The sequence below is a fragment of the Centropristis striata genome, chromosome 10 (genome assembly GCF_030273125.1).
Source record: "Centropristis striata isolate RG_2023a ecotype Rhode Island chromosome 10, C.striata_1.0, whole genome shotgun sequence".
NCBI classification, from domain to species: domain Eukaryota; kingdom Metazoa; phylum Chordata; class Actinopteri; order Perciformes; family Serranidae; genus Centropristis; species Centropristis striata.
Genome location: NC_081526.1, coordinates 35,574,025 through 35,586,467, shown reverse-complemented (window position 1 = coordinate 35,586,467; position 12,443 = coordinate 35,574,025). Strand labels below are relative to the sequence as shown.

At 37.7% G+C, this 12,443-nt stretch overlaps 1 protein-coding gene across 3 annotated transcripts in view; it reads left to right on the top strand.

Annotated features, from left to right (window-relative positions):
• raph1a (Ras association (RalGDS/AF-6) and pleckstrin homology domains 1a) overlaps window positions 1–12,443 on the top strand; it is an 82,212-nt gene that overhangs the window by 59,231 nt on the left and 10,538 nt on the right. For all 3 annotated transcript variants that reach the window (XM_059342684.1, XM_059342685.1, XM_059342683.1), the window contains 4 exons: window positions 5,225–5,302; window positions 6,529–6,603; window positions 7,753–7,837; window positions 12,354–12,443. The exon at window positions 12,354–12,443 is cut by the window's right edge and continues 32 nt beyond it. In XM_059342684.1, coding sequence (XP_059198667.1) covers window positions 5,225–5,302; window positions 6,529–6,603; window positions 7,753–7,837; window positions 12,354–12,443 — 328 coding nt within the window. The remainder of the gene's footprint in view (window positions 1–5,224; window positions 5,303–6,528; window positions 6,604–7,752; window positions 7,838–12,353) is intronic.

The following is a 12,443-nucleotide window of genomic DNA, read 5'->3' as shown; positions in this document are numbered from 1 at the left end:
GCAGACCACCAGCTGTGGGGCCGGTCTAATTCCTGCAGCAGTCATAAGGCTGAGGGTGTAATTATCACACACATTATGCACATGTGTCAATGTGTGTGTGTGTAGCGGTGCATACTGTAGAGCAGACTGTTTCTGTGTCAGTGTTACACTGCCTCAGCAGGAGCTGCAGTCCACACACACACACACACACACACACACACACACACACACACACACACACACACACACACTCTGCTGGCCCACTTCTCTATAAGTCGCTTCAGTCCGCTCCGCTCTGAGCCTACGGCGGCTCAGGAGGGACACATTCCTTCTGACTTCAAAGGCAGCGGGAAGGTTCTTGGGCAGATCTAATTTTAGCTGCAGTGTAATGTAGGTCAGCTGCAGATCTGAGAGATGCAGAGAAAACGTTTATGCTGAGAGCTGCAAACGATGCTGATGACAGGCGTGGGAGGCAAGAAAACCCTCCGTCTGCTGCTGCACATACAGTTGTGGAAAAAAGGTTTAGACTGCCCTTTTTCATCATTTTTTTTGTTTATTTTAATGCCTGGTACAACTAAAGGTACATGTGTTTGGACAAATCTAATGATAACAACAAAATAGTTGACAAGGGTTTAATTTAAGAGCTGATATCTAGACATTTAACATGGTTTTCTTGATAATGATTTTGGTTATTCTCAAGAAAACAACATGATCTCACAGAAATCCGTGGAATAGCCACGGATTCACTCAAATTTCCGTGAAACTGACACGGATTTCGCTACAATGCAAGTTAATGACAGTCATATCCCGTGGCTATTCCAACATACAAAGTGATTATGTACATTCACTGAGTGAATATTTAGAAAATAAAACATATATTTCTTGCTAGAAATGTGATCAAAATCCATTTTTATGCAGTCAAAATATTGATTTTTTCACTAAAAATGAGAGAACTGTCCGCCATGTTTTTTGTTCTGACCGCCGGGACCTTGAAAGTCACGTGACTTGGAACAAACCAATAGGAAAAAATATTAACTTGCATTGTAGCGAAATCCGTGTCAGTTTCACGGAAATTTCTATTCCACGGATTTCTGTGAGACCAGGTTCCAAGAAAACCATGGAAAATGTCTAGATATTAGCTCTTAAATTAAACTCTTATCAACTATTTTTGTTGTTGTTATCATTATATTTGTCCAAACAAATGTACCTTTAGTTGTACCAGGCATTAAAATGAACAAGAAAGTGAAGAAAACAAGGGTGGTCTAATCATTTTTTCCATGACTGTAGAGAAAATTATGTCCATGTTACATTAGAACTGAGCAGATTCATGTCCACATAAAGCAGTTGAGTTAGGAATAATGGATTCATTAATGGATTACCTTATATGAACATGTTTAATTGGTTTTCTGAAGGGGGAGAGGGATTTTTATTAGCCGATAAAACTACTTACATTTACCAGTTATTAATTATCCCCTTATGTTCCCACTAATATACTTTAATTACATCTCTGTTATTGGGTACATCTGTGGTATTTTAAGGGAGAAAATTAAGGGATTTTGGTTGCATTGTGATTAAAGATCTTAAAGAATTAAGAATGTAGATATTGCAACTAAACACACTCTTTTAGAGGAACATGTGCAGATGACACTTAATGTTATGTTGCTTCAGAATCACAGATGAGATTAAACAAATGTTCCAACAGTCCCACACTGCAAAAAAAGAAAAGTTGGGTGAACTCAAAATTTCAAGGCAACAAACTTTGATAAAATTTTGGACAATTAAACTAAATATTTTAATTTTATTTTAGTTTGCTCAACTCTGAATTCAGATTTTTGTCAACTCAACTGTAAATTGTACTAATTTATAATTTTACATTGTAATAACTTTTAATCCTTACTTCTGCTAACTTCTGCAATGTGCTGAATTGGCACGATTGTAACGCCGCTATGAAATGTCAGCTAATGTTGCGACCACAATTTTGAGTTAGCATTGATACGCTAATGGCTACTCTTGTAGCTGTAACAAGCAGCGCGGCTAGCGTCAGTTAGCCTCTAGCATCAGTTAGCCGCTAGCATCAGTTAGCCGCTAGCATCAGTTAGCCGCTAGCTTTCACTAATGACCGAATTTCACCGCTTTCCCGCATTTCACAACAAAGAAATAAGAATTATCAGAACTATTGTCCCTTGTTGTGAACCCCAACTTAAAGATATAAGTAACAACAACTCACAAACTTGTTTTTGAGCAGACAACTGGCTTCCTTTGTTGTGCTAACTTACATAATTGCCCTAAATGTCAATAATTTATATTTCCAAGTTTTACCAACTTTAAATCACTGTTTTAGGCCAAAAAATACAAGTCGGCTTTTTTGTAGTGTACCAATGTGCTGTAAATGTTCGGGCATAAAACGGCACTATGAAAGGAGCTTGTGATTACATGTCCTAGTCCCTGAGTTTGTCTCCTAGTTCCTTTCTCTGTCTCCTAGTTCCTTTCTCTGTCTCCTAGTCTCCTACTCTGTCTCCTGGCTGATGATGATGATGATGATGATGAGCATAATGATGATGATGGTGTAAATGATGAGTGACAGCTGCTTCAGGCCTGTGATCCTGTTGATGAGTAGTGAAACTGAGTGACATGAACACACTGTAAGTTAGCATTAAGATGCTAAAATATATTATTATATTAAACACAGAGTGATGTCATGTGTTTAATATAATAATAAATATTTTCAGCACTATTATCTCCTTCAGTTCAGATGTTAAAAGGTACAAACAGCTGACGGGTTACATAATACATTTTAATCTGCACTTATTATTTTTAGGTGTCTAAGCTTCAGTAGTTGTTATGTAACTCTGAGGGAGACTTTAATACTAATTGATTTATGTAATAAAAGATTATTTTTTAGGTTAGTGACTAAGTTTATCATCAAAGCTGCACTGGAACTTTACATAACCAGTCTGTTGTATTTTTACTGTCCTTTCAATTATAAACAACATGAATAACTTACATGTATTTTATGCAATATTTTTCCTAATATTTCTTTTTCTGCTCACGTCTAACGTCCTGACTTAAATAATACTAAACTAACTAAAACATACCGAACGCTTACGGGCAGATTAAAGTAAAGAACTGTAAATTATTTTACAGATAATTTCTTAAACAATACAGTTAATATACAGTAAATATCTTTATTTAAAAATATATATCTGTAGAATAACTACAGTTTTTTTCTTACTTCAATATGACAGTAGGTGTTTAGAAACTTTTTACATTAAATTTAAAGTTTTCCTGTGAGAAAGTTTCCTTAATTGTACATCCAGCTATATGTTTATTTATTGTATGTTTTTTTTTTTACATATAATTCACTGTACTTTAAGATGCACTACCATTAAGCAATTAATAGTACTGTAAAAAAAAAAAAATCTATAATGTCCCATCATATTCATTTGCAGATTTCAACTTTTATTTTATGGTTAATAGTTGTAATAAAATTAATTTAGTTGTTGTTTTTTTAATTCCATTTGCACAAAAAACACTGTAAAATAAAAAACAGTCCATTTCTGGAAAATAACTTTTCATTTTTGTTTTTATTTTTACAGTGCATTATATTTTTCCATGTTTATTAACAGTTTTTGTCCGTTTTCAGTGATTCAAACAATTTTTATTCACAATAAATTCTAATACGATTGATAATTTGCTGCTTTTAATATAAATCCTCAACAAAACATACGCTCGTCATTATGAAGCTGTTTATGAGCTTATGCTGCTGTGTGTGTGTGTGTGTGTGTGTGTATAAGGAGATTGCTGCTAATCTCCTCCTCTTCCCCCCATCATCTTCACTTCATTCTGCCCTTTCGCTCATTCACAATACGGATCCTCTCGGGTGTGTGTGTGTGTGTGTGTGTGTGTGTGTGTATAAGCTGCCTGGTCTAAGTGGAGCACCTCCATGAGGGCACACACACACACACACACACACACAGACGTTCAGACAGTGATGTGAAGTGACCGTAAAGATCCCCGAAAAACTGACTTTTCAAAGAGACGAGTGAATAATAAAGTGAGACGAGGACAAGAAGAGGAGGAGGAGAAGAGATCAGATAAGAGGAGGAGGAGAGGAGGAGACTGTGAGGAGGAGAGAGAGCTTGAGATAAAGAGATCAGAGCCTCTGCATGCAAGTTGGCACAGCAAAAAAAAAAAAAAAGAGTGCCCCTCCCCCTCCTGTATGCATCTCTGCTCCTCTCTCATTCACTCCGTCTCTCTGCCGAGGACGATGTGACAGCACAAGGCAGCATCCTTCACTTCCAGTCAGACAGTCAGTCAGATCACTGGATCAGTTTTTCTCTCGTTCTCTCTTCTTGTTTTTATCTTATTCTGCTTGCAGATGTTGTGTTAGCAGCTGCACTCAGCTCTGCTGGAGCTAACTTCTGTTTTCCTCTCAGCTGATTATCTTCATTTGTTTCTGTTGAAGCTTCTCCGTCTGCAGAGTGAAGCTGTGATTCTGCAGCCGGGACTTGTCAGACTGGACTTTTTACACTTTCTCACCTTTCTGTCTGTCGCTGCAGGAGCAAAGCCACACTCACACACACTCACACTGCCTGCTGCTTCAGTGTGTGTGTGTGTGTGTGTGTGTGAGTGTGTGTGTATATTTGGGAAAATTTGGATAATCCTCCAGAGAGACAATGACGAACTAGCAGCATGTAGCGTCGGAGCGTTAATCCAATCACATTCCCCTGCAGCCACAATAACACAGAGATGATGACGGTGGTGATTATGAGGAGGAGGCGCAGGAGGAGCAGACATGTCTGACGAGTCCTCGGACAGTTGGGACCGACCTTTGGAGGAATTATCTCCGTTTGTTTTATCCGTTTCTTCACTTGTTTGCGTGATAAATATTCATCGGAGGAATATTAATGATGTGCACGCTCAGCTGACAGCACCAGGAAACTCTGCATACAAACTCTGACTCTCTGGACTCTTTTCTTTGATTTCGAAGCAGATTTTCTAGTTTTGTTTGGTGCTATAAGCAGACACAGAAGTGCTGGTTGTTTGAGGGAGAAATCTATACAGAATGAATTCGTGTTGGAGGAGTCAGGTGAGAGTGTTTGACCTCAATGTGCAGGAATGTTTCTGTCACTGCTGCCTCACTGACTGTTTCATTTCTGCTGCTGTCATCGATGTGGGCGTGTGTGTGCGTGCATGTGTGTGTGTGTATCTGTGTGTGCGTGCATGTGTGTGTGTGTGTGTGCAGGAGGAGCAGGCGGCCAAGCTGAAGGCTGAAAACATCCGAGTCGCCCTGGAGAAGATCAAGGAGGCGCAGGTTAAAAAGGTGAGTCTGGATATGCTGCAGAGGTGTGTGTGTCTGTGTCTGTGTCTCTGTGTGTGTGTGTGTGTGTGTGTGTGTGTGTGTGTGTGTGTGTGTGTGTGTGTGTGTGAGTGAGTGTATGTGGCACGTGTCCAGAGGACTGCTGGTTTCTGGGTCAGGTCAGTGTTACTCCACATGGAGAGCTCTGGTCAATAACAGCTGGGGTCAAAACACACACACATAAACAAACACACACACATCAACACAAAAACACGCACACACAGCACTCTGCATAATGACCAGTGCAAGTTAAGTCGCAATCCCTCACAGAGAGAGAGGCTGGATTAACAACCTGGATTTATTTCACTGAGACCAACCAGCAGCTACCTGTGTGTGTGTGTGTGTGTGTTCTCTCTTTTTCACACACACACACACACACACACACACACAACAATATAATTTAAGATATTATCCACAATAAGGTGGTCAGAAATTCTTCCATCTGATTTCCCAGATAATTACACCAAATTCATTCAGATCAATCCACTTTGATCTGCTTGACATTTGAAAAGAAGGTGCAAGACTCCAAACTATTCCTTCACAAAGTATGAAATTAGAAACTCTCTCTCTCTCAGTCTCTGTTCCTCTCTTCTGTCTCCTCAGTGCTCCAGCCAGCTGAACTGTGTTCTGATGACAGTTTATTTTTGTCATCGTTTTTTGCAGATTAAATTTAGAAAAATGACTCTTATTGGCTTATTTTGCTGTCTGAGACTGAATACAAACTTGCTGCATACTCACACAAAGTTGTCACGCAATTTCAACTTTATGAAAAATAAAAGTAAGGTTGATGAGTCAAAAATATGTGCAAAGATAGTTAAATAAATAAACATTATTTTTCTGTGTTTTACTTATGTTGCTGTGCATGAAAGCTCAGAGAGTAAAAACACAGAAACATCAGGATCAGATCAGGAGCTGTTACAGACCCATTACTGAGCAGCTTTCATAGGAATGAACAGAGCCCTGCCTGCAGCACAGAATCAGCACGTGGCTTCATGGTTTCTCACCACACTGAGGAGAATCTGGAGTCAAAGGGAGGTTAAATATTTCATGATCCGTCACAAAGAAGCTTCATTTCATCTGAAAACGACTGGATGGTTTTGTGCTGTAAACTGCAGAGAAACACTGAAACCACCAGAGTTTTTGTTCTAACTTTGTATTAAAGATGTGAATAATAATCTTCTGTCCTCCAGCTGGTGATTCGTGTCCATCTGTCAGACGAGAGCTCCAAGACGATGATGGTGGACGAGAGACAGACAGTGAGACAGGTAGGACTGGCTGATGTCACACCTGGACAGAAAACATGCAGAAACACTAGCCAGGGTTTCCTATTCATGACCTAATGACTCTGACTCCTGCACAAACTGAACACTATCAACCTGTCCGGGCCGGTCAGAGGTCCAAACACTGCTGCATTATGCCATTAGCCGCGAGCTAACATTAGCTTTTAAATCACACTAAACTGAGACTAACTGTTTTGAATAACTTCCTGTCACTAAACAGCTTTCAAAATAAGTAGGATAACAACGTTTCTATAATAGCTCTCGATCCTTCGCTCCTACAGCCATCAGGCTTTCTAATAGAGAGCTAACAGATTAATTTAATTTCCCCTAGGGGATAAATAAAGTCACTTTGAATTTGAATTAATACGGTTTTATTAATATGGTAACTGTGAAAAATGTTATGTGAGGTGTTTGCTCTCATTTAGCTCTCAAAGTGCAAATTTTGTACATTTACTTACAGTTTCATAAAATCCTGTGGGAAACACTGTTAGCATTAGCTTCATTAGCAGTCGCCTCAGTGTGATGTGTCTCACACAACATGGTCTCACAGAAATCCGTGGAATAGCCACGGAATCGCTCAAATTTCCGTGAAACTGACACGGATTTCGCTACAATGCAAGTTAATGACAGTCATATCCCGTGGCTATTCCAACATACAAGGTGATTATGTACATTCACTGAGTGAATATTTAGAAAATAAAACATATATTTCTCGCTAGAAATGTGATCAAAATCCATTTTTATGCAGAAGCTAAGTCAAAATATTGATTTTTCACTAAAAATGAGAGAACTGTCCGCCATGTTTTTTGTTCTGACCGCCGGGACCTTGAAAGTCACGTGACTTGGAACAAACCAATAGGAACAAATATCCATGGAATAGCCACGGGATATGACTGTCATTAACTTGCATTGTAGCGAAATCCGTGTCAGTTTCACGGAAATTTGAGCGATTCCGTGGCTATTTCACGGATTTCTGAGAGACCAGGTTGGTCTCACATTGTCGCAGATCGTTTCATAGTGTCTTACTGGGCCTCACAGTGTCTCATATCGTCTCACAGTGTATACAGCGTTTCATGGTGTCTCACAGTGTCTCAAGGTGTTTCATGATGTCTCACAGTGTCTCCTGTCCTTCAGGTTTTGGACAGTTTGCTGGAGAAGTCTCACTGTGGTTACAGTCCAGACTGGTCTCTGGTGGAAACCATCAACGAGCTGCAGATGGGTGAGTACACACACACACACACACACACACACACTTAAATGCTTCCATCCAATAACTTTTTACACTCGTGCTCATCGCTGCTCTCAGACCTGATGAACCTTCTGCACATTAACATGAACCAGTTTCCTGCTCTGTTTCTGTTTCTGTCTGAGCTTCGACTGGAACTCTTTAAATTACTGTGAGAGAATTATTTTATTCTAACAGCTTGAGGATTGTTAGTTCTCTGCAGAGTATCACTATCACTATCAGCTGCTCCTCCACTGACTTCACACCCAACTCAACAAAAGCTAAACTATTCATTCAGACATAACTCACATTACATAACCTTGTTTCTCCTCTTCTTCTTCTTCTTCTTCTTCTTCCTCTTCTTCTTCTTCTGCTCATCAAGATAAACAGAGCAGCTGTGGATGGAAACAAGCTCTCGTTTGCTTTTTTTTTTTTGCAGAATTTCTCAAAATTTAGTAAAAAATTGCCACACATTTGGATGCAAGCCTACTTATCATGCCCAGCAGTGATTATTACACACACACACACACACACACACACACACACACACACACACACACACTGCACTCCCTCGGGGGGGTGAGATGTGTGTCTGCCAGCACACACTGTACTACGAGCTTCAACTCCACTTAACTCTCTTTGACACACACAAACACACACACACACAGTGTGTATGTAGGTCTGGTGCAGCGGTGCATGTGATCTAACCTACATCTTCAGGCTGCAGTCAGCATCGTTATGAAAGAGAGAGAAGAAGAAGAAGAAGTGTAGCTCGTTCAAACCAAAACTACAAAACTGAACCTTTATTCTTGGACTCAAACCTGCAGACTAAAATACCTGATAGCTACCTAAGGAGGAGGAGGACACACACACACACACACACATACACACATGCACACATGCACAAGGGCACAGACACACACACACATGCACATTTCACGCCACTAGATAGACCCACAGACACACATGCACACGCACAAATGCACACACACACATACACATACACACACACACACACACACACACACATACATACACACATGCACAAGGGCACATACACACATACACACATGCACATTTACACGCCACTAGATAGACCCACAGACACACATGCACAGGCACAAATGCACACACACGCACCTAAACAGACCCACACACACGCAGAGACACATGCACAAGTGCACACACACACACAGACACACAAACACACACACACACCAGCAGCAGCAGCTCCTGCTGAGAGCCCCGTGGCGCCGCGCTGACTTCCTGTGACCTCTGCAGGAAACAACCGAGTCACTAATAATTATGACAAGATCAATCATTGACAGCAGCAGGAGAATCAGCAGTATTGGCTGTTATATTGTTAGGATACATTAGTGTTACTAGGATTTATCAGATAATCAATCAACTGTATCTGTTTGATTATTAATATTGTTCATACAGGCAAAGTATGGTAGTACAGTAGGTGGCTGAGGAGTCAATAATGAGACGGAACAAGTGAAACAATTAAACAAAAAAACAACAACAATTTAACAGTCGGAAATATGCACAAGACAATTAAAATGTTGAGAAAATTTGATTCAAATAATAAAATTAAAATTAAAATATAAATAAAACTAAATCTAATCTAAAAACTATATTAAAGAACCAGGTAAAATAACAATAGACTAGACTACAATAAAAAAAATATATTATATCAACAAAAATAAATAAATAAATAAATATATATATAATAAGTTATACATTAAAAATAGGACTAATATGTAATTGTAATAGTTTTTAAACACAATGAGTGAATGAAATAATATAAATATAAACCACTGTTAATCAGAAACTTGCTGAATAGCAAGCTTTTCATTTAACATTTAAATTAGTAGTTCATAGTAACATATTGTAATATGTAATATTGTACATGTAATTAAAACTGGTAATACTTTGACTTATTGATGCTCATCTGCAGCCAGATTTACATAATAACTTCATATGTTTTTCATACATAGCTGTCTGTTTATTCATTGCCTCATTTATTTTATTTATTGATGTTTCGCATGAGAAACTGTTATGATGACATCATGAACTAAAGACATAAAGTGACATAACTTTCACTAAACAATAACAATTGAACAAATTATTAGATTATTTTCTGTTGTTGACTAATGAGTAACTGTTTAAGAAGGATTAAGACTTTATTTATAATAAATATCATATATCATAAATGATCATATACAGCTGTGGAGTATAGTAGACATTACCAAAAAAAGTCAAAAATTACCAGAGGAAAAGTCAATATCACAAGAAAAAAAGTAGAAATGACCCCCCCAAAAGGATACATTACCAAAAAAAAAAAGTAGGATAACAAGTCAAAAATACAAGAAAAAAGTTAAATTTACCAGAAGAAAAGTAGAAATTACAAAAAAAGAAATAGAAATTACCAGAAAAGTCTAAATTACCAGAAAAAAGGACAATATCACAAGAAGAAAAGTAGAAATGAGCCCCCAAAAAAGTCAAAAATACAAGAAAAAAGTTAAATTTACCAGAAGAAAAGTAGAAATTACAAAAAAAAGAAATAGAAATTACTGGAAAAGTCTAAATTACCAGGAAAAAAAATGTCAATATCACAAGAAAAAAAGTAGAAATGAGCCCCCAAAAAAGTCAAAAATATACAAGAAAAAAGTGAAATTTACCAGAAGAAAAGTAGAAATTACATAAAATAAATAGAAATTACCAGAAAAGTCTAAATTACCAGAAAAAAAAGGACAATATCACAAGAAAAAAAGTAGAAATAAGCCCCCAAAAAGTCAAAAAGACAAGAAAAAAGTTAAATTTACCAGAAAAAAAGTAGAAATTACCCCCCAAAAAGTCTAAATGATATATATATAAATGAAGGGTTCAGTATTTGAGGATGATCTGTCTCTCTTGTATATTTCTGTTTAGTCAGAAACATCTGGCCCAGATAAATAAAAACACACTCTGTCTGAATGAGGTTAAGTTGTCTGAGTGAAGTGGGTCACAGCTGATTCTGTCCTCTGAGGAAAACATCCAACAGCAGCTGCTGCGCTTAGAGACACTCGCCTTTATTTTACACTTTTTCATTTCACCAAAAAAAACTAGAACATGCATTTAAATTCCCAAACCTTTAGAGAGATCAGAGGATCAGAGCAGGGAGAGTCACACAAAGCTCTGCAGGAAAAAACCTGATCAGCTTCAGATTCTTTAGAAGTTAGAGTTCAAACTTTCACTTTATTATTATCAGAAATGGTCAAATTTTAAAATGCCTAAAAATGCTTGAAATGGGTCAATTGTAGTCTGTTGATACATATTATAGTATAATATGGCCGGAAATGACAGAAAAACACTCTATTATGGGATGTCCAAAAAATGACCCCCTTAAAGAAAAGTCATACTAAAGCATGTCGATTTTTGTCAAAAATCATTCAATTTTGAAATGCCTAAAAATGCTATAAATGGGCCAATTATAGACTGTTGATACATAGTAAAGTTTGTCCAAAAATAGGGTAAAAACACCACATTTTGGGATATAAAAAAATGACCCCCTCAAAAAAAAGGCATACTAAAGCATGTCGATTTTTGTCAAAAGTGGTCAAATTTTAAAATGCCTAAAAATGCTCAAAATGGCCCAATTATAGTCCTTTGACACATGTGGTAGTGTAGTTTGTCCAAAAAAACACCATATTAACACCAAACTAGAACATGCATTTAAAATCCCAAACCTTTACAGAGTGTAGTGACACACAAAGCTCTGCAGGAAAAACCTGATCAGCTTCAGATTCTTTAGAAGTTAGAGTTAAAACTTTGGAGGAATTCACTTTATGATTCTGGATGAATTGACTGACGGTGCTGCTGTGTGTTGTTGCCGTGGCGACTGCTGCAGTCGCCACAGAAACGGCTGATGACCTGCAGGCTACAAACTGAGAGAAATAAATCTCTGTAACCATAACTTCACCTGATCAAATCATCCAGAGTCGTTAATGTTTCTGTGTCAGTAGCAGAACTTTTACAGTAGAGGTGTGAATCACGGTCTGGTTTTATCCCCATACTTGAGTCACAATATGATTATTCCAATTATAATCATTTTGTCACATCATTTCTTAAATTTTTTTCTGGTAATTTAGACTTTTGGGGGGGTGATTTCTACTTTTTTCTTGTGATATTGACTTTTTTTCTGGTAAATTTCCCTTTTCCCTCTTTTTTTTCTTGTAATTCTACTTATTTTCTGGTAATTTATCCTTTTTTCTGAAGGCAGATTAACTGTTTTTCTTACAGTAAAACTTTAGATTTCATTTTTAAAAAAAAGTTTAAATAGAAATCATTTTGTGCCTATAGATCCCTTAGATCTTCTAGTTTCAGGTGATACCAGGCCTAAATACTGAATGCTGAATATTGATACTTTGCAGCCTTTAATCGACATAGATCACCACGCAAAATATCTGTATTTTCTGATTAACAAAAACTTAACTCCCATATCTCTCTCTCTCTCTCTCTCTCTCAGAGAGGATCTTTGAGGACCATGAGAACCTGGTGGAGAACCTTCTGAACTGGACCAGAGACAGTCAGAACCGCCTGATGTTCACAGAACGCA